At 45.3% G+C, this 20,430-nt stretch overlaps 1 protein-coding gene across 7 annotated transcripts; it reads right to left on the reverse strand.

The window, feature by feature from the left end:
* Window positions 1-7,463: 7,463 nt before the first annotated feature.
* Window positions 7,464-19,555, reverse strand: RNASEH1 (ribonuclease H1). 7 transcript variants are annotated; one of them, XM_080998610.1, is made up of 10 exons: window positions 19,356-19,555; window positions 18,241-18,321; window positions 16,391-16,491; window positions 14,582-14,641; window positions 13,363-13,542; window positions 11,674-11,773; window positions 10,176-10,230; window positions 9,663-9,747; window positions 8,364-8,488; window positions 7,464-7,879 (listed from the first exon to the last, which is right to left on the reverse strand). In XM_080998610.1, exons 1-10 carry the CDS (start codon window positions 19,538-19,540, stop codon window positions 7,793-7,795), a joined length of 1,059 nt encoding a protein of 352 aa, XP_080854736.1. In that variant the 5' UTR covers window positions 19,541-19,555; the 3' UTR covers window positions 7,464-7,792. The 7 variants fall into 7 exon arrangements, with proteins under 7 accessions (XP_080854736.1, XP_080854735.1, XP_080854734.1 ...); XM_080998609.1 differs by having other exon boundaries at window positions 16,382-16,491; XM_080998608.1 differs by having other exon boundaries at window positions 16,370-16,491.
* Between the last annotated feature and the right edge of the window lie 875 nt (window positions 19,556-20,430).

Genomic DNA, 20,430 nt, shown 5'->3' on the forward strand with positions numbered 1-20,430 from the left:
AATCTATAATCCACTCCACACAGTTCTTGAATTCCTGCTTGTGATTAATAAAATGCAACGATCTTCTTTCCGGGGTGGAGGGTTATTAATATTCACATAAGGCAAAGAAAAGAAAAGTTTTTTCCTCCACCCCCCTTCTATTTCACTCCAAACATACCAGTCTCTTAATGGTGGTTCGTCACTTGATTTATTTGTCCCATCCGTCGCTCCGGTCACAGAGATCCATTAATCAGCAGTCTTATCTCCCGAACTTTGCTTGATGTATGTGCTTTAGCTTCTTTCCAATTATATGTTTCCAATTATATTTTCGAGCTAAAGCGAACCAGCACGCGCTGATTGGAGACAGCGTCAGGAAGCGCCGACCTCATCGAGGGCTTGTGCCAAGTGACCGACACCCCCTTCTTTCGAATCCGGGGGTGCGTTATGGACACCGCTGGCAAGGCAGTCCCCCCATCTCCTTGGGGGGGGGGCGGGAAGGCTGCATACTTCCCATAGCAGCCTCTTAATTACCTCGTATGGGTCGGAGAGATGTTATTGTCGGCCATCTTCCAATGCGCCACCCGGTGGCCCCCCGAATTGTGCCGTGATTTCTGCCAAAGCGATAACAGCAATTACAACTCAGTCTTTATTGTAACCATTCTTGGCTATCCTTGCAGTGCCGGCAAATAATACATTGTAGTTTATGAATATGATTTCTATTCCCACCCCCACCCCACCCCAGTAATGGGGTTGAGAGATGACCTAACCTGGGTCCGGAAAAATAATCTCTCAAAGGACCTGTTGATGGCATTTTACCATTGTACTGTGGGGAGCGTATTAACTTATAGTCTGTGTGTGTGGTTTGGGAGCTGCACGGTCAGGGGAAAAACGATGCTGTCCAGGGTTGTAAAGACTGCGGAGAGAATAATTGGGTGCACTCTTCCCACCTTGGATCAAATCTATGCTTCCAGGTGCCATAAGAAAGCTACAGAGATAGTGCAGGATAGTGCGCACTCCAGAAATGATCTCTTTCAGCTTCTGCCTTCTGGAAGAAGGTACAGGGTTATAAAGACTAGGACTAGCCGCCTCAGAAACAGTTTCTATTCAAATGCGATTTTGGTTTTAAACGCAGTGTAAGGTAGTCTCTATGGGAGTACATTGTATTTAATTATGGGGTATCAGAGTTTTTAGGGGGCTAACCAGGCTGGGATAGCAGGCTTGTTGGTTTTTGAATGTCTGATGTAGATTTTTTTCAACTTCGTTGTTCTGTATGGGACAATAACAATAAAGATTATCATATCATATCGTAGTCGTCACTGTGTTCCGGGAGCGGGTACACAAACACAGTCCCCCACTACAACAGATTATGTAGTCAAGTTTCCTGCATTGGGAGATTGCAGGGGGTCAGTACACCTGGAGTGCAGTAGATGAACCTCACCTGTGGTCCCCCTGCCAGGTAAGTGTGTGTGTGTGTGTTGATTTTGTTAACTGAAATGTCTACAAGTGGAACTTTCATGAAATGTACTAAGGTGTTATGCAACATACACAAATTTTAATAGAATCAGTAAAAGTATCTCAAAAAGCATAATAAAAAGCATCGGTTAAACAGTAGGTACAGGTGGGTTAGAGAGAAATTCACACTGTGAAAGCCCACCTAAACAATTACCATTTTCAGAAGACATCTAAAAGAACGTCGGGATGGTTCCTACCAAACCTCTACTAGTTCAGCAGGAAGTAAGTCTCACTTTATTCAGTGGTTCTTAGTTCCAAGTAAGCGTGCATCAGAATGATTCCTCCCACCGAAACACACACACACACACACACACACACACACAAAAACACTGTGGACTAAGCCTTGCAACTTGTAACATTACAGGCTTTTAGCATGAAGCTAGAAGGCAAGAGCGAGGCTGGAGAGAGACAGGCCGTGCATTCCTGATGCCAGAAGGCAAAGATCAGGTATTACAGCTTCACTGCAGGGCATGTGTGTGTGTGTGTGTGTGGCTTATTCCTTTGATTCGGCTGCCACATAGGCAATCAAGTGGAAAGCTGTCATCATATTGGGCCTGCTTGCACAGAAGAAAAGTCGGGTAGCGTTATTGCCTTTCATCTAGCAGGAGAGAAGTAGGGCAGGTTGCCAGTCTGAGCAGGACCCCACAAATTTATTACGCTCAAGGCTCAATCTATATACACACACATCTCCTTGAACATTAAATTCCAGACGGACATTGCTCACAGCAGGAGCCTAAGGAAACACCAAATGTTGCATCTCGGTGTTGTTGTCGGGGTTTTCCTCCCCTTTTCCTTTTCTCAATTATTTTTAATTCAGCTCCCCTCTCGTTTGCGGATATCCAAGCATATGCCAAGCACAGCTTGCCACACATCAAATGATTTTTATTTTGCTGGTGTATCCAAAACTGACACAGGGCAGGATCAGAAGCGATCAGCAGGAGTGGGGTTTTTTCCCCCCCTCTTGTAAAACCCCCTCCCCAAAAAACCTGCCTGCTCCCACGGATGCCTGGAGGCCTGTATTTTCTCCAGCTCCCCAGACTGCTAGAAACGCACCACGCGAAACACTCCGGCAAATGAATTCTGAGTCAGATACTCCTCACAATGCTCCCCTCGGTCCCTCCAGGCAAAACTGAAGGAATTTCTTCTAAGCTAAGCAGGCCAGAAGGCTGTCTGAAAAAGACAGATAGGCAGAGAGAAAATGAGCTCTAAAGGTGCAAGTAATGGAAGGCTTTCTTAAATCTCTCGGCTCAAGCTAGAAGGCTGGTCAGGGGGAGCTGAGAAACAACAGTCAGCAGTAGGCCATCTTGAGTTCTTGTTTTCAGGTCTCAGAGCTCAGGTGGAGAAAGTTAAATACTGCAGTGGTAATCTTTTTCGTTTCTTTTCCTGGGCTAACGTTCTTTGAAACTATTGCTGGAGCGCTGGGCTTTTTGGGAAAACAAGGGAGCCTTAGTAAAGGTAAAGGGACCCCTGACCATTAGGTCCAGTCGTGGCCGACTCTGGGGTTGCAGCGCTCATCTCGCTTTATTGGCCGAGGGAGCTGGCGTACAGCTTCCGGGTCATGTGGCCAGCATGATTAAGCCGCTTCGGGCGAACCAGAGCAGCGCACGGAACCGCCATTTACCTTCCTGCCGGAGTGGTACCTATTTATCTACTTGCACTTTGACATGCTTTTGAACTGCTAGGTTGGCAGGAGCAGGGACTGAGCAACGGGAGCTCACCCCGTCACGGGGATTCGAGCCACCGACCTTCTGATCGGCAAGTCCTAGGCTCTGTGGTTTAACCCACAGTGCCACCCGTGTCCCAAGAGCCTTATGGCACTTAAAAAAACTATGGGTGAGATTCATGTAATGAGCCTTGTCAGCAGAAGTCCCACACAAGGACTTCAATGGGGCAACGGGGCTTTGCCCCTTCTTCCCCTGTGCATCCCCCAAAATTGAGCAGGGTGCAAGGAGGGATAATCCTGAACAGCAAATGGAAATGCTTGTGCAGATGGAACAATTAGAAGCGCACAACATTTGATTACCCCCCCCCCCTAAGAAATTGTGGCATAAGCCAGCGGGTAATGAACATGTTGCCTGGCAGCTATTGTGACATTTCTTATCCCCGTCCCCTGGCCATGCTACCTGATGGCAGCTGTAGTCCAATGGCATCTGGAGGGACTGAGGCTCCCTATAAGCTGTTGTGGACCAGAGTGCGCCTCATCAGATGCCAGAAATGTTATCCTAAGACGGCAAGCGCATGCACACACACTCATTGTGTTCCGTGGAGCTTTTACCCAAATAAATAGGCATTGAGTTACAGTGAAGTCCTTATTTTATTCAGCATTCTTCAGTTACAATGCAGATTTCATCCCTCAGTGGTAGCTTTGCAAGGGAGAGCGCGGGAGAAATTGCATTTCCAAAAGATCTTCCACTTTTTAAAAACGTTATTTAATAGATGTTTCATGTTCCTTTCAGATATACGTGAACCAAATCCTGTATTACAATACTGTTCCTTGCCTGCCTTTTCCACATGTAAAACTACCATGTGACTAGTGCCTTTTAAATAGCTAGCTATAGTGGCTAAGTTCACATGTTTATCATAAGCTAGGCTTAATAAACAGCAATGAGAATTGGTAGCATGCTGGTGAGCGAAGCCTATTTACTTCTTCCTTCATGTGATTGAGTAAACAAACCAGGAATCACTTCCTGTGGTGTCCAAGCTGGGATTTTGTTGCTCCCCAAAAGGTCAGATTTGTAAGCCAACAACCTCTGTTTAAATGCTGTTTTTTTCCTAATCCTGCCTTATTTGGATGCAACAAACCAAAATTTCAGGTTTGGACATTAAGCAAAGTTCTCCACTCTAACTAGTTGCATGAGCTAACTACAGCTCCCATTCTCCTTGACCATTTGTCCTGCTTCCTGGGGCAGTTGTAGTTCAGCAAAATCTGGAGAAGCAAAGGCTCTCCACATCTAACATTGTTGGCTGACATCCGATAGGTCACATTTAATGTTGTGGTTTATTAAACCAGGATTCATGGCTTGTGTGTGAACATACCCATTAAGTACACAGGCTTCTATTCTGAGTTTGCTCCTGCTGACAGAAAAGGAGGCAGCTTTCACCAATTTCCCCTCCCCTTGCGGCCCCTTGGAAATCTGTTCTCTAAGGTTGAACGACCCTCCAAAATATTGCAGCAGGCTGGAGGGAAATATTATATCGAAAGCTGTTTTCTTCTTCCACCAGCAGGATTCTCTGCTGGATCTAAGGCATGGGTAGGCAAACTAAGGTCCAGGGGCTGGATCTGGCCCAATCACCTTCTAAATCCGGCCTGTGTACGGTCTGGGAATCAGCGTGTTTTCATGTGAGTAGAATGAGTGCTTTTATTTAAAATGCATCTCTGGGGTATTTGTGGGGCATAGAAATTCATATATATTTTTTTCCAAAATAGAGTCCAGCTCCCCCACAAGGTCTGAGGGACAGTCTGCTGTAGGGACAGTCGGCCCCCTGCTGAAAAAGTTTGCTGACCCCTGATCCAAGGCTTCCATGAATGAAGAGTCTTTCCATTTGCAGAAGGCACACTTACAACCAAAGCCTTAATATTTAGAAGATGTGTCATGTGGATGTTTGCGACTAGTGACATACTAGCATGACAGAAGGCCACAAGCCTCCTGGAAGATGGAATTTCCCCTCAAATCTCTCTGGGAGAAAAACTTCTTATTGTTTGAGAAAATAAAAGCTGCTGAATGCATAGGCAGCCTTATCTCTACTAATGCACACACAGAAAGATCTTATTTTATTGTGTATTTTAATGATGTGTGGCCATGTTTTTATAACTGGTTTTATATTTGTATACTGCTTGGAAGTCATTGTGGCAAGTAAGTAAGTAGAAATGAAGGCTATAAACACATTTTTTAGAGTCAAATATACAAGACAAGACAATCGGGAAGCTTGAGGTGCTTTTATTTATCACCTACCCTGATTACATACACCCTGATTCTACGCACATGTACTTGGAAGCAAGACCCAGCCTTTTCACTGTGGTAACATGCCCAGGATTGCAGCCTCAGATCTTGACCAAGGCTCTGATCTGGGAATAAGCTCCATTGAATTCAGTAGGACATCTGAGTAGACAGGGTTACCATTGCAGGACAACCTCCAGACTTTGTAGCCGTTCTCTATGGTGTATATCAGGCATAGGCAACCTTCGTCCCTCCAGATGTTTGGGGACTACAACTCCCATCATCCCTAGCTAGCAGGGCCAGTGGTCAGGGATGATGGGAGCTGTAGTCCCAAAACATCAGGAGGGCCCAGTTTGCCTATGCCTGGCATATATCCAACCTTTTCCACCTTTGTTCAGATCCATTTCTAATTTGAAGCCATCTTTTGCACTACCTGCAGTGATTGTAAAATAGCCTTAAACCAGGAAGGCTGCACTAATGGGCCATAAACAATGAGAGCAAGCTGCAGAGAACTCCAGCCACTTCTATAGGAAGTGCCTGCCTTTTAGAGGTTGGGTTGAGCCACATTTCTGCCTTGACTGCATTACATTCTATGGGGCAAGTCAAAATACAATACCATGCCCCTTAAGCCTGTATGACATTAGCTGGGACATAGAAGCTGGTGACTAAAACTGGCAAAACATCCCCTTCCTTCTGCCAGATGTTTGGTTGACACGAATCATTCCTGGCCTCTTTTAGACATCTAAAAACAAACGGGCCTTTGCAACGTCAGTTTCTTTTTATCAGCCAGTATTTATTATCAATGTTTGCAATTTCTATCCTGCATTTTTATGGTAGTATCGTCTAATTATTTCAACAAAAAGAAAAATAAATTAAAGTGTATCAGGCATGGGGGGGGGGGGAACAAACTTTGTGGGTTGTTTCTTGTTTTGCATTGCCCAAATAAAATAACGTCGTAAATATGCAGAAATTAGACCACTGAAGTCGTCCACGAATCATAGTGCTTCTCGTGGTTCCAGGTTTCTTGATGACAATACAACATCTCCGCCTCCTGGCAAAATAAGCAATAACCTCAGCAGAAGGGGAGAAGCTCTAGGAGGGAGAAGAGTCGCGGAATAAAACATCTGCTGTGTATTCTGAGCCATCACCTCCCAGGGAGATTGGCAAATGACTTCTGCCTTGCCAGTTCAAGGACAGACAGATCAACAGCACCATGCTCTCTGATGGATGAAGGGGAATATGAAGAGAGGACTGGTCAGGAGAGGTCATTAATAATCTCAGAGAACCATGAAAACTGTCAAAGTCAAATCGCAGGGCGTCTGGGCAGGGGAAAAAAAAAAATCAAGACTTGGAATGCATTTCTCTGCACTATTATTGTCAATCCATTTGGAGAGGAACACAGCTACATAAGCAATGGCCACAACACAGTTGCTGGGATCCAGTTGGTGCCCTTGAATTTCCTGGAGGGCTTTTAAACCAGCAGTGGTCTGCTAACTCTAGAAGGATATTTATTTACCATCCCCAATACCAAGTTTGTGCTGGGTGGTAACCCGTGAGCAAATTTTCCATGGCCCCAGGGAACTGGAGGGGGCAGAATCTCCTCGTCCTCTATTGGCATAGGTCAAAATGTGACTCCCGGGGCCTTTCTTATCAGGCCCTTGGGACTCTCTCTGTACGGCATACCCCACCAACCCTACTTTACCCTCCTCCAGTGTTTCTGTGACTGGAGCGCACTTCTGAACTCCAACAATGCCTCTGGGTTGCCTGGTGGATTCTGTGCAGAAACTACCTATCTTAAAAAGTCAGAAATGTAGATTTGCTGTTCTTCCCATTTTTGCTTCTGGCCCCACCCACCAACAACTTGGTTAATAACAGGCTCCCCGCATGTGGATTAAAGTATGACTTGGAGCAGTTTTTTGGGCTGATTTGAGTATATTGTCTTGAGTTTGCTACTGATGTGTATTTGGCACATGCTGTTGTCACCTATGATTTTGGTGTTTGTTGTTATTATCTATCGCAGTTGAGATGCCAAGATGAAAAACAAAAACTTTTATTATTATTTTTTATATAAAACACAATTCTTGAATGTACAACTGTGAAAGAAATGACATACTCTGGCAACACCTTACGTAAAATTCTGCAGTGTTGTAACTCTTCATAACCAGAATGCATCAAAAAAGCATTTTGTTCAAATATCTCTTGCCGTCTTTCGAATATTCCTAAGTATCCAAACCTGAGGCTTCTCAATATCAAGAAATTGGATACGAGTCAGTAAAACGCACATTTATCCATCACAATCGCAGCCTGTTAGTCAGAAATGTTGTGAGTCTGCCCCCAAAGTCAATGGATATTTCTAACACATTCTAGGACAAGGACTTCCCAGCTCCTTTTTTTGCTAGTCGATCAGCCGCTTCATTTCCAGCAAAGCCAGAATGACCTGGAACGTGTTTCTGTTAACAGTAAATTGAACCAGTTACTGCAACTCTACAACCATCTTCATTTTATGACTATCTCCCCACCCTCCACATCTCACGAGACAGCTTTCAGTTCAAAGTGCCAAAAATGACTCTTAAAAAATGCCAATACTCAGTTCTTGTTTTTATCAAAAGCTAGAGAATAGACATGCAAACGGTATGCTATTGTTAAGGCAGCGTGTTGGTAAGACACTTTTTTTCCAGCCCCGCAAAGAGTTAGAAAGCAACATTGTATTTCAATTCCCCCCAAAAAACTAGTGAGAAAAATACACAGGTCAGAATAAAGTGCTGTTTTCTTGTTCAAAACGTAACAATACACTGGCCTTCCCCTGGACTGGTACCAAACACTTGCACATTTCCATTACTATACAGAATTACTTGCATTATTTTGTTAACACCCATTTTTAACAGTATGCACTTGCTATTTATGAAGTCTGCCTTTTCAAACCACATAACTTACCCACTGGATATCCATGCCTTCCGAAAGATTAGCAAGCCTTTCAAAGTCCTCTCTGTTTGTTACATCTGTTCCTTTGTATGTTTTCCAGTCATTCTTCTTCCAGTTTTTAACCCAGCTTGTCATACCTATGTAAGAACAAGATGCATCTGTTGTATCGTGACTTTTTTTTAAGGACTGCTGAAATTGTCCTCGGATTCTACCGCACATCTGCAAAATGCCATCCAGTTGTGTTGTTCAAAGAAGTACACATGGTGGTGAATCCAAGCTAGGTCTAGGCAGGCACTGAATGTTTGCTGTAATAAATTTGCAGCCCATTGTAAGTAATGAATATTCCATTTGACTTTGGGCCTACCATTTTAAGCACCGGTCAGCTTATAGCTGGTCTTGCCTGCCATAAGTAGAAGCTGAAGTCCAGATCTTGAAGGGGTCATTTGCGGACAGGGACCCACTTCAAGCGTAGATAGCGGGTAACATCTGCAGATGTTCAGGTCTCTCTCAAAATAAAAAGTTAAAACCCGATGTGGATTCTAGAGTTACCAACACACTTCTAACCTTTGCTTTTGAGAAGGAAGTCATCTTCTGGGTATATACGGGTATTTATTTATCAGGTTTGTTGGATCCCTGCCAATATGGGTTTTAAACACAGGAAATACCAGTCCCTAGCTTGGGAATAAATGTATCCAAGTTGAAAGAGGATAAATCCAGAAAGGCAACGTTGGCTGGTAAATCTTGGGGCTGGGGTTTGGGTGGAAAAGAAACAGTGTATGGAGAACAGCCTCCCTTGGCCACAATTCTATTATTGATTAAGTATTCTCCGCAGAGCAGCATTTGTTAGCTTTCAATGTAAACCCTTCCCAAGCCGCTTTTAATAGAAAAACACCCAACACTCATTCACATGCCTGCTTACCACCAGGATCTACTTAAACATCAAAAGCAAACATTCATTATATATTACATGCTAAATTCCTAGGTCTTGATCATTGGAAAGTTATTTATCTCTAGCCCACCTTTTCCCCAAAGAGCGCAAGATTGTACACATAGTTCTCCCCTCACTCTCCATTTTATCCATGCAATGCTGTGAGGTAGGTTAGACCAAGAGAATGTGACTGGCCCAAGGTCACTCTGTGAGCTTCATGGCCAAGTGGGACTAGAACTCTGGTGTCCCAGAAAGGTGCTGGAAGCGTCTGGTAAATAATCAAAATACCAAGTTCCATGCCCTGCACAAACTTAATTTCCTTTCAGAAGGCCATTTCACATGCTTCTTGCCTTATTACTTATTCCCAATACACAATGACTTACCTTCGATGGTGAACTTGCTGTCAGTATAGATTGCCAGTTTATTGATATTTTGACTCTTGGCTTGCTCTATTGCTTTGCAAGCTGCCTACGGAAAACATTTAGAATACACAACTCAGCAGAAAGGAAGTTGAACCATCAATACTGATGCCAAGTTTCAAAATTGTAACACAAAAGCAACGTAATCCAATTCTAGCACTATTCGTCCAGAAGTTGATGCAAATTATGTTAAAGACAATTGGGGGGGGGGGGAGCCATGGCCAATTACTTAACTAGGTTTTATGAATTTTCATAATAGCTACATAATTATTCTGCGTCACTAGCCTATCAATCATGCAATCTCTTGTTAGGATTTATGAGATAACTTTTTAAATTGTTCTTTCAATTTCTCCAAACTACGCTCTCTCTCTATATATATATCCATGCAGTTCCTCCCTTGAAACAGACGTGCATTTCCATTAAAATTAAAAGGCTCAAGCACTCAATTGTGCCAATTCTGTGTTCCATTTAACTTACATGTATTTCAGCCCTTTGATTAGTCTGCCGCCCAGGAAGTCTTTCACTACTATTTCTGTAGGAGTACAAAATACATACAACATTCAAGTAATTTTTCTCATGCATGAAACATTTCAAGGCTAATATAGGGATCAAAATATATCTGTGACCTGAAAGACAGTCTCCATGTTTATAAGAATAGGAAAACCAATGTTGTTCTTCCTTCAAACCACAGATTTTCAAATTTAGTGCTACACCATGTTTGTTTCTACCTGAATTGCTCATATTGGATTAAAATAAATGCCAGAGGAAGGCTATGGTCCTCCTGTCCCCAACAGCTCCTGCCAAAAACCCATCCAAGGGTTAGGAAGCCCTGTTGAGTGAGATGGGCTGAGGAACTATGTATGGCACCGAGGGATGAAGTAGAAAGGCCGAAACTTGGACAGAAGCACCTCCTGGGAATGGAAATCCAATCCTTGCTATTTTAAAGTCTTATGTTTTATGTTATTCAGTCAGGCAGACCTCTTATTGCTCCACTTCGGGAGGAAAGTAGGGAGCCAAGTCGGCCACTGCCAGATCTCACATTTCCCCCAAGAGCAACCGGAAGGTTTGAATGGCTTCTCATGCTTTCAAGGCTGCCAGTGCAAGATGTGATGAGTGGCTAGTGCTCTTGGTTCTGAATGATTTAGAGAAAGCCCCTGGGAAGATGACCATGTATTTTTATTATTTTTTTAGCAGTCACTACTTTCCTTTGGTCCACACATTCGTCAAACAAGCCATTTCCTTCAAATGTGACCAAGGAAAGGACAGGATTGGTAGACAACAAATTGCTCCATCTCTGACCACCCACCGGAAAAACAACAGAGGCCATACTTTCCCTCTACATATCACAAGCCCTGAAGATCTTCAGCTGGACAGGAAGACACATTATACTGAGGACTCCAGAAGCAAATTCTGACAGATGCTCCTGGCATTAATTGCTTCTGCCAGGGACATCTCAGTAGCTATTTTGGACACCACTGTGCTAGCCTCCATAATGTGACTTCCTACCAGTCTGGTTTCTGGACATTTGCTTTGGTGGGCAAGGAGGCAGCCACTTTATCCGTCTGAAGAAACATGAACGAGACGGCACCATGAGGCTGACTCAGGCTCCTCTTTGTTGATTAGGAAAGCAGTGGACAGTGGACAGATGCCATGCACACTTTCTCTTCTTCTTACAGCCTGGTCTGCAACCAATGAAACTGTGCTTGGACTGGATTCACCTGGCCAAGTGGATGGGGCCAGGAACCTGCAACTCTTCACAAGAGGCAGAAGATTGGATCAAGAGAGAAGTGGGTCCACCCTCCAGCCAGAGTTTTCTTCTGAAAATAATATTAGTGGAAGGACGGGAAAATACTGTGTCCAAATGCAAACAACAATAGGGATCACTGCATATATATATGTGTGTGTGTGTGTGTGTGTGTGTATTTATATGAATGGTTTTTATAGCAAGTTATTAGACCATTCATTTCTTACTTACAAAGGATGATCGGGTCCCCAATAGACACCAGTTCCAGCACGTGCTTTACGGCGCCCATTACTTGAGCAACACCCATCAGTATAAACAACTGCATAATCTCCTAAAAATGCAAATGGGACAATTAATTCAGCAGGAACATTGCCAGCTGGATGGACATCAAGTATTTTAGTTCTGATATTTAAGAAAGGTGATCAGGACAACCCAACTTACTGCCAAATTAAAGTCTTATTGAGGTTCCCACAGGACATATTTTAGAACAATGGATAAAAAAACCATACAAACAATCCATGTGCTGCTCCCAATGCAGACTAGCTTTCAAGGGACATAGCAAAACTGAGCCACTTTGTTTTGAATTATAGTATTCAGAAAAAGATGGTGAGCTACCAAAATAGCTGTATGTCACATTAACATTATTGTTATTTATTCGGTTTATATACTGCCCTTCATCACAAGATCTCAGGGAGGTTCACAGAATAAAACGAAAGATAAAAAACACAAGCTTTTGTCTCCCATGGGTCTTTGACTCCATCAAAGAGTTATTTCATCTATTTACCAGGAGATATAAAGTGCTTTGTTATACTAAGGGTCATCATCTACTAGAACCTATTACACAAGTTTGTGAATTATTATATATAGTGCAGAAATCTGCAGTAGCTTAAGCAGAGGATAAATTGGATATAATCAAATATAAAATCCTATGTGGACTATTTAAGAGCTCCACACAGAATGTCTGGTACATTACTTTGAACTGTGAAGTAGCTCTCCTTTAAATGGAGGCATTCATATATCCCCAATTCAGTACAGTGGTACCTCCGGTTGCAGATGGGATCAATTCCGGAGGTCTGGTCGGATCCCGAGGTTTCCGCAACATGGGGACCACTTCTGCGCATGTGCGTTGGGCGAAACCCGGTAAAATACTTCTGGGTTTGTCGCGCACACATACCGAAGTTTAGGTTCGACTATACTGGAAAAGCTCTCAAGTGTAAAAATTGTTAGCAGTCAATGTGTTAAGACCTGGATTCCAAACGCTGTACAGCCACTAATGGTGCAGTTCAAAACCTGGACTACTCTGGTTTAGTGCTGGGGCCACTGCCGAATCCACAAACTTGCTTCACACAACAGCAGGAGTGGAAGGTGATGGGGGAAGCAAATCACTGCACCAGCAATTGGGCCCAATGCACTCATGTGACAACAGTGGGGCCAACTCAGGTCCCAAGGGATCCTGGGAAGGTGAAATCCTTCCCTTGGAATACATGTTCCAGCAATTTCTACTGGCTACCGCTGATATGAAACCCACTAGTGGCACTTCTGCTTGCATGTCGACAGGGACACCTCCACCCCCACCCCCAGCAAAGAGGGTTTGGATTGTGTCATAACTTACTAGGCAACAGCTAAGTCAATTTCAATAGGAGTGACTTGTGCATTTCCAAGAGTAAGAAGACTGTAAAGCTCTTTTGCATATTAAATATATATGCAAAGAACTTCCAATGGGGGGGGGGGGACTATTGGTTTTCTTTTTGCTTTTGTTTTTCTTAGGTATTTTGGGGTTTGTTATCTTATATTTTTTATGTTGTGAACTGGATAGAGGGCGGTGTACAAATTTAATAAATAACAACAGCTTAAAAGCCCTATTTAAAAATTTTAAGGAAACGACATTGTTTAGTCACCTGCTACAATAAAGGCACTTACCCATATATGAGAATTCATCTTTGCGTTCTGGAGGTGTGTAAGGTACTTCGGTATATTTTACACGCTTTCTCTCACGTTGGTTCTCTGAGGGCTGTTCATATGGTTTCTTGTATGAACTATAATCTGACCACGATGTTGTCTTCTTACCCCTGAACCTATTATTTGTTGGTCTTTCATAAGCTGCATTATCGAAACCATAGAAGAAACGAAATGCAAAAAATAAAAAATCACATTGAAAGTATAATATTCATGTTCAAGAACCTTATACACCCACAATCACATAAATGAAGTCCCTCTAAAGGAATTAGAAATTAACTCATAAATTAACTGTGAGCAGGACTGCAGAAAAATGCATAACCACACACAGAGAGAGACACAATATACTACAAGCCTAAAGAGTGAGCAGTGCTAACTTGCAGAAGTATGCTTTCAGCGATTAAATGGAGAGCAGCACAGATCCACACAAAAGATGAGCTCGTGGAAATCCACTGGCAATTTCTAAGACTACTTAGCTGTATCTACTACAAAACAATTAGGACATGGTAGTTTTTCCACATATTAGGTACATGTTACAAGTTGTGAGTGGCTTATGTAGATCTGTATTGCCTACTATACAGATAGGCAACAAGTGTGCCAGCTTCTCAAATGTACCAGAAAGGAATGCCCTATTTGGGCTCACTTGATACTTTGGATTCTCAACGAAGTGACACATAATGTAACTCTTCCATTGTTTGGTGTAATGTATCTTGTTGTGTTAAGTTGCTTGGAGACCTTTGAGTACCAAATGACTAACAAAGCCTAACAAATTGCCGTAATCAATTAAGTTTTGTATACAAAACGTACAACGAAACCTGGGGAATATTTTCATGAATCTGTAATTTGTCCTGACCTATCTGAAGCACTTGCTTATTTTTATAGTCCCAACTCTTTCCATGTCCCTTCTCCAAGCACTCAGTCCATGACATTCGGCCACCAACAGAAATATGTGGAAGCACTAAACCAGTATCCTGGGCGAGAGCAATCCAGCGGTGGCACTGAAACACTGAATCTCTCTTTCTGGCAAATACCACACTGAGCAAGAATGAGAGACGGTCAGGTTGCAGTTTAGTAATGCAAAGCACATTAGAAAAGCTCCAGAATGAAAGCACAGGGGTGTGCAGCCTGGCACATTATGCGTCTGCTACAGCACTACAAACACCAAGACAAGTATGAGGAGCACCTTCTGTAACAACCGCTGGGTCATTAGGTGGTGATCCATCTGCATCCCCTGCCAGTGTGCCTAGTTTAAAGGGAACACATTGTATTATGTGACAAAGCAATTGCCAGTACAAGTTCTTCCTGTGCTAGATGATCTGCATACAAAAGTCACGTGGACCAAGCTCCAATGCAACTGTAGGTTTATCAAAACTGCAATTTGATCTAACACTCTCATAAAGCAAAGGAATTATTTTAGTTACAAGGTCTTTCAGTCCCCTTATCTGTTGCCTTTCAGATGTTGCTGGACTCAAACTTGCATCAGCCCCAGACAGAATGACTAATAGGCAGGAATGGTTTGAGTTGTAGTCCAACATCTGGAAAGCCATATTCTCTCCACCTCTGATCTATTGCAAAACGAGATATGCAAGGGGTCTAGACTTTCCCTTCTTTCAGTTGTAACTTCTCACCGCTATTAATGCAAATCCACCACTTTCACTTAAAACCAAGCCAGATCCTAAATCGTCGGTGGAGCAATAACCGTATTTTTCATTCCATAGGACGCACCTACTTTTTTTGGGGGGGGGGGGGAAATAAAGGAAAAAAAATTTTCCTTTATTTTCCCCCCCCCCAAACCAGGTCGGGGAACAGTGGGATGGCGGCGCTGCGCCTCCCCGTTGTCCCCCGAGCTTGTGGGGCTGGCCGAAGTCTGCCCGGCGTGAGGGGCGCTCTGCTTCAGGGTGCCCCACGCGCCGGGCGGCAGGCTGCGGACACCTGCGCGAAGCACGGGGCGTCCTCCGGAGGGCGCCCCATGCTCCGCGCTGCCGGCTGCCGCCCGCAAGCCGTGCGCGCCTGGGGGGAGTTCCCCCAGGTGCGCAAGGCTTGCCGACACCTGCGCGAAGCACCAGACGTCCTCCGGAGGGCGCCCTGTGCTCTGCGCTGCAGGCTGCCGCCCGCAAGCCTTGCGCTCCCGAGGGAGATCCCCCGGGTGCGCAAGGCTTGCCGACACCTGCGCGAAGCACCAGACGTCCTCCGGAGGGCGCCCCGTGCTCCGCGCTGCAGGCTGCCGCCCGCAAGCCTTGCGCTCCCGGGGGGAGATCCCCCAGGTGCGCAAGGCTTGCCGACACCTGCGCGAAGCACGGGACGTCCTGCGGAGGGCGCCCCGTGCTTCGCGCTGCAGGCTGCCGCCCGCAAGGCTTGTGCTCCCGGGGGGAGATCCCCCGGGCGCACAAGGCTTGCCAACACCTGCGTGAAGCACGGCGCGTCCTCTGGAGGGCGCCCCGTGCTCCGCGCTGCCGCCCGCAAGCCATGCGTGCCCGGGGGGGATCTCCCCCCGGGTGCTCAAGGCCTGCGGACACCTGCGTGAAGCACGGGGCGTCCTCCGCCGGGCGCCCCGTGCTCCGCGCTGCAGGCTGCCGCCCGCAAGCCCTGCGTGCCCGGGGGAACTCCCCCCGGGTGCGCAAGGCTTGCAGATAGCTTCCTGGAGCCTGGAGAGCGAGAGGTGTCGGTGCGCACCGACGCCTCTCGCTCTCCAGGCTTCAGTGAAAGCCTGCATTCGCCCCATAGGACGCACACACATTTCCCCTTCATTTTTGGAGGGGAAAAAGTGCGTCCTATAGGGCGAAAAATACGGTAGCCTACATAAAAAAAAAATCCCAGAACTGAGAACTCAGCCTGTGCCATCTGGAAATACAGCCGACCAGTGACAAGTATATCAAGCTTTCTGTGGGAAGCATTTAGCACGCCCACACTAATTACCAGAAGGCTACTCTTAAAATTTCTGCCAAGCACCAACCCTTTACAGAGTGCTTACCACTTGAATGACAAAATGTACCTGTTGATCCATCATTTACGAAGTCCCAAGCATCTTCCTCTGTTGAAAACTTCTTGAAGCTAGCATATTTATATTTGTCAACTTGTTCTTTACATTCCTCCCTATAAAAACATAAAGCTATTATTATTTTTTAAAAATAAACGTGTTATCTCCAATGCCACCTACTCTTCATTCAAGCAAATCTGGGGACACAAAGCTTTCCCCTATATCAGCTGAAGGGCAATCCTCACACAGTTCTTGGAAGGAAAGTTTCCCAACCTCAATAATCCACCATAGTTTTAGCCCTTCAAAGGAGAAAGGTCGGGGCAGGCTACGCAAGCCACTTTGGGGCCTGGAAACATTACATAAACCTAACCAATTTTTGTTTCTAAAGTAACTTAAATGCAAAGCCCCACTGAACTAAGAGCATTGAACTAGTGTGAGGAAGATTTGGGTTAAAACCTGCACACAGTTATGAAGTTCGCCCGGAGCCAGATACCTGCTCTCAGTACCACCACCTGACAGGGTTGTTAGGAGAATGGGTTCTTTTTTAATAAAAAAAAGGGGGGGGGGGAGTGAGAGATGATGTTTGCTGCCTTGAGCTCTTTGGTACAGGCTCAGTGGGTAGAGAACAAGACTTTTTTAATCTCAGGGTTGTGGGTTCGAGCCTTGTGTTGGGCAAGTATGCATCACGGATATAGGTACAGTCATACCTTGGGTTGAAGTAGCTTCAAGTTAAGTATTTTCGGGTTGCGTTCCGTGGCAACCTGGAAGTAACGGAGCACGTTACTTCTGGGTTCCGCCGCTCGCGCATACGCTCAAAATGACGTCACGTGCATGCGCAGAAGCGGCGAAACGCAACCCCCGCAGTCGCGTGTTGCGTTTACTTCAGGATGCGAACAGGGCTCCGGAACGGATCCCGTTTGTATCCAGAGGTACCACTTTTCCTTTCTCCTCTTGTGATGAGGCTGCATTTTAATATTTAAATGTTTTAATATTTTAATGTTGTATTTTAATCTTGTTCTTAAGTTGTATTCATTCAACTTGTTTTTATTATTGCTTGTTAGCCGCCCTGAGCCCAGCCTTGGCTGGAGAGGGCAGGGTATAAATAAAAAATATTATTACATAAATTTGATTCTCTCTATACTTTCGACAGATCAGTTACATCTGTTATTAATTAATATTATTATTGAGAGACAAAAGGTCCGTATAGTTAAAGCCATGGTTTTCCCAGTAGTGATGTATGGAAGTGAGAGCTGGACCATCAAGAAGGCTGATCGCCGAAGAATTGATGCTTTTGAATTATGGTGCTGGAGGAGACTCTTGAGAGTCCCATGGACTGCAAGAAGATCAAACCTCTCCATTCTTAAGGAAATCAGCCCTGAGTGCTCACTGGAAGGACAGATCGTGAAGCTGAGGCTCCAATACTTTGGCCACCTCATGAGAAGAGAAGACTCACTGGAAAAGACCCTGATTTTGGGAAAGATGGAGGGCACAAGGAGAAGGGGACGACAGAGGACAAGATGGCTGGACAGTGTTCTCGAAGCTACAAACATGAGTCTGACCAAACTGCGGGAGGCAGTGGAAGACAGGAGTGCCTGGCGTGCTCTGGTCCATGGGGTCACGAAGAGTCGGACACGACTAAACGACTAAACAACAACAATTGAGAGACAACGCACACGCTCTGGTAAATCAAGAAAAAAATTAATACAATTTTTTTTTACTAAAAAGAAAAAAAAATTCCTCCATGTGGGGGAGGTGGAGCAATGACCCTCGGGGTCCCTTCCAGACTGGGAGGAATACGAAGCCTTTTAGCCCCTGGGAGAGGGGGGACGAGAGACATTGAACACTCCAGATGTGGCTTCGCTTACCAGGTGCGATACACGCCGGTCCTCCTGCCCTTCCGCACCGCGTAGAACATGTTGCCGCTCCTGACGGTTCCGGGGCCGCTGCTGGGGAGAAAACAAGGATGAGCGAGTAAGGCCAGGATCCGGCGCAGCATAATAACTGCCGACTTCGCCTCTCCTGACCTCCCAGCTCCCCCCGCCCTCTCTGCCCGTCTTCGCTGTTCTCCTGCTCTTCCGCTCTCGGGGCAGCCGCGCAGGCGCATAACTAGTTGCTGGAGTTTGAGGGTCAGGCTGAAAACAAGAAAGGCAGCCGACACTTCCGGATCACAAACGGAAGAGGGGGGAGGGCAGACGCAGCAAGTAACCTCCTCCGCCCCTCACATGGCAGCTATTTAAAACACGGACCGACCGGAAGAGGGGTGCTTTTCGAGTCTTTTCTCCCCTAGGGTCCAACCGAGGAAGTGACGACGCGGATGAAAGCAAACAGTGTTGCGCGCAGGCGCGTTGCCACCGCCGCGGTCTCCGCCTCCCCTCCTCAACCGCCTTGCAAAAAGCGGAGGGTGGAGAGGAAGGAAATCTCAAAAAAGGAGACAGAAGCCTTAAGAGTGCGCATGCGCTGGCGCCGAAGGCGGCAAAATGAAAAGCACCGGTGTTAATTCAGTGCACCTTACTCAGAAACAGCCAAATGGGACTGGAGACTTTTTTCACCAACAGCAGCTAATGGCTTTATTCTGCAAACGCTTTAAAGCCAAACTTTCTAGTTCCTGGATTTATTGAGCCTCTGTGATGGACAGTAATTCTACACGTGTTTGCCCAGAAAGTAGTCGAAGTTTACTCCCGGGTAAACTCGAATATATTATAGTCGTAACTTTAGGGACATCACACCAAAGGACAGCAAAAGCATGATAGAAAAAAGGATATGAGCCCCAAAGACATGCTTCGCCAATCTAACCCACTTCTAAGCGCCACTGCACTGCGATAGTAGAATAAGGCTGCAATCGGCCACGTGCTAGAAACCTTTGCCGAGCAAGCCTTAAAAGCCATGGCAGGCTCTGGGCTGCAAACCCAGTGGCTCCACTTCGAACTGAAGCCTCCCTCCACCATTTTCGGCTCATCCGCCCATGCATCCGCTCACCTGCCTTATCTCGCAGATCAGGATAGGCGTGAACTTCTCTCCCTGCGCAGGCACACAAACCGAATGGCGCTTCCTGGACTTCCCGCTCTCCTTAGGAGAGATGGGGAAAAACCACTGGTGAAACAAAAAAGAGGGGGGAACATGCACCAGGGTCTTTGAAAGGTCGACTGTACTTCCAGGACCTTCCATGCATGACCCCTTTCACCAACAATGGTGCTTTCTTACTACCTATTTAGCAAATGCTGTAGGGCAAAGAGCTTCTATTGAAAAGAGGAAATGGTCCCCCCGCCCACTCTAAAATGTAATTTTGGAATGAGCGTATGGATCTCTTGCAACGAGCAGCAAACTTGCATTTTCCGACCCACCAAATACCCTACCTCAGCCTCATGGTTATTGAGGCTCATGGCGATCATTTTAAATCTCCATTTGAGGCTGCAATCCTTTACAATAAATATACACAGTTACCTTGGGGTTCAGTCCCATTCAACAAAGTGGGGATTATTTTTCTAGCAGGTGTGCATAGGGTTGTGATGCATGCTAATTAATTCATGCCTTCTTGTTGTTTAGAACACTGTCCAACCATCTCGTCCTCTGTCGTCCCCTTCACCTTGTGCCCTCCATCTTTCCCAACATCAGGGTCTTTTCCAGGGAGTCTTCTCTTCTCATGAGGTGGCCAAAGTATCAGAGCCTCAGCTTCACGATCTGTCCTTCCAGTGAGCACTCAGGGCTGATTTCCTTAAGAATGGAGAGGTTTGATCTTCTTGCAGTCTATGGGACTCTCAAGAATCTCCTCCAGCACCATAATTCAAAAGCATCAATTCTTCGGCGATCAGCCTTCTTTATGGTCCAGCTCTCACTTCCATACATCACTACTGGGAAAACCATAGCTTTAACTATACGGACCTTTGTTGGCAAGGTGATGTCTCTGCTTTTTAAGATGCTGTCTAGGTTTGCCATTGCTTTTCTCCCAAGACCAAATACCCTATGCAGCTCTAATTTTGCTTGTACAGTACCACGGATCATAAATTATATTTGCAAAGCGCCTAAAGCGGTATTTTGAAACGGATTGCTAAATTCTA

The sequence above is a fragment of the Podarcis pityusensis genome (assembly GCF_964106645.2).
Source record: "Podarcis pityusensis genome assembly, chromosome: 3".
Classification (NCBI taxonomy): domain Eukaryota; kingdom Metazoa; phylum Chordata; class Lepidosauria; order Squamata; family Lacertidae; genus Podarcis; species Podarcis pityusensis.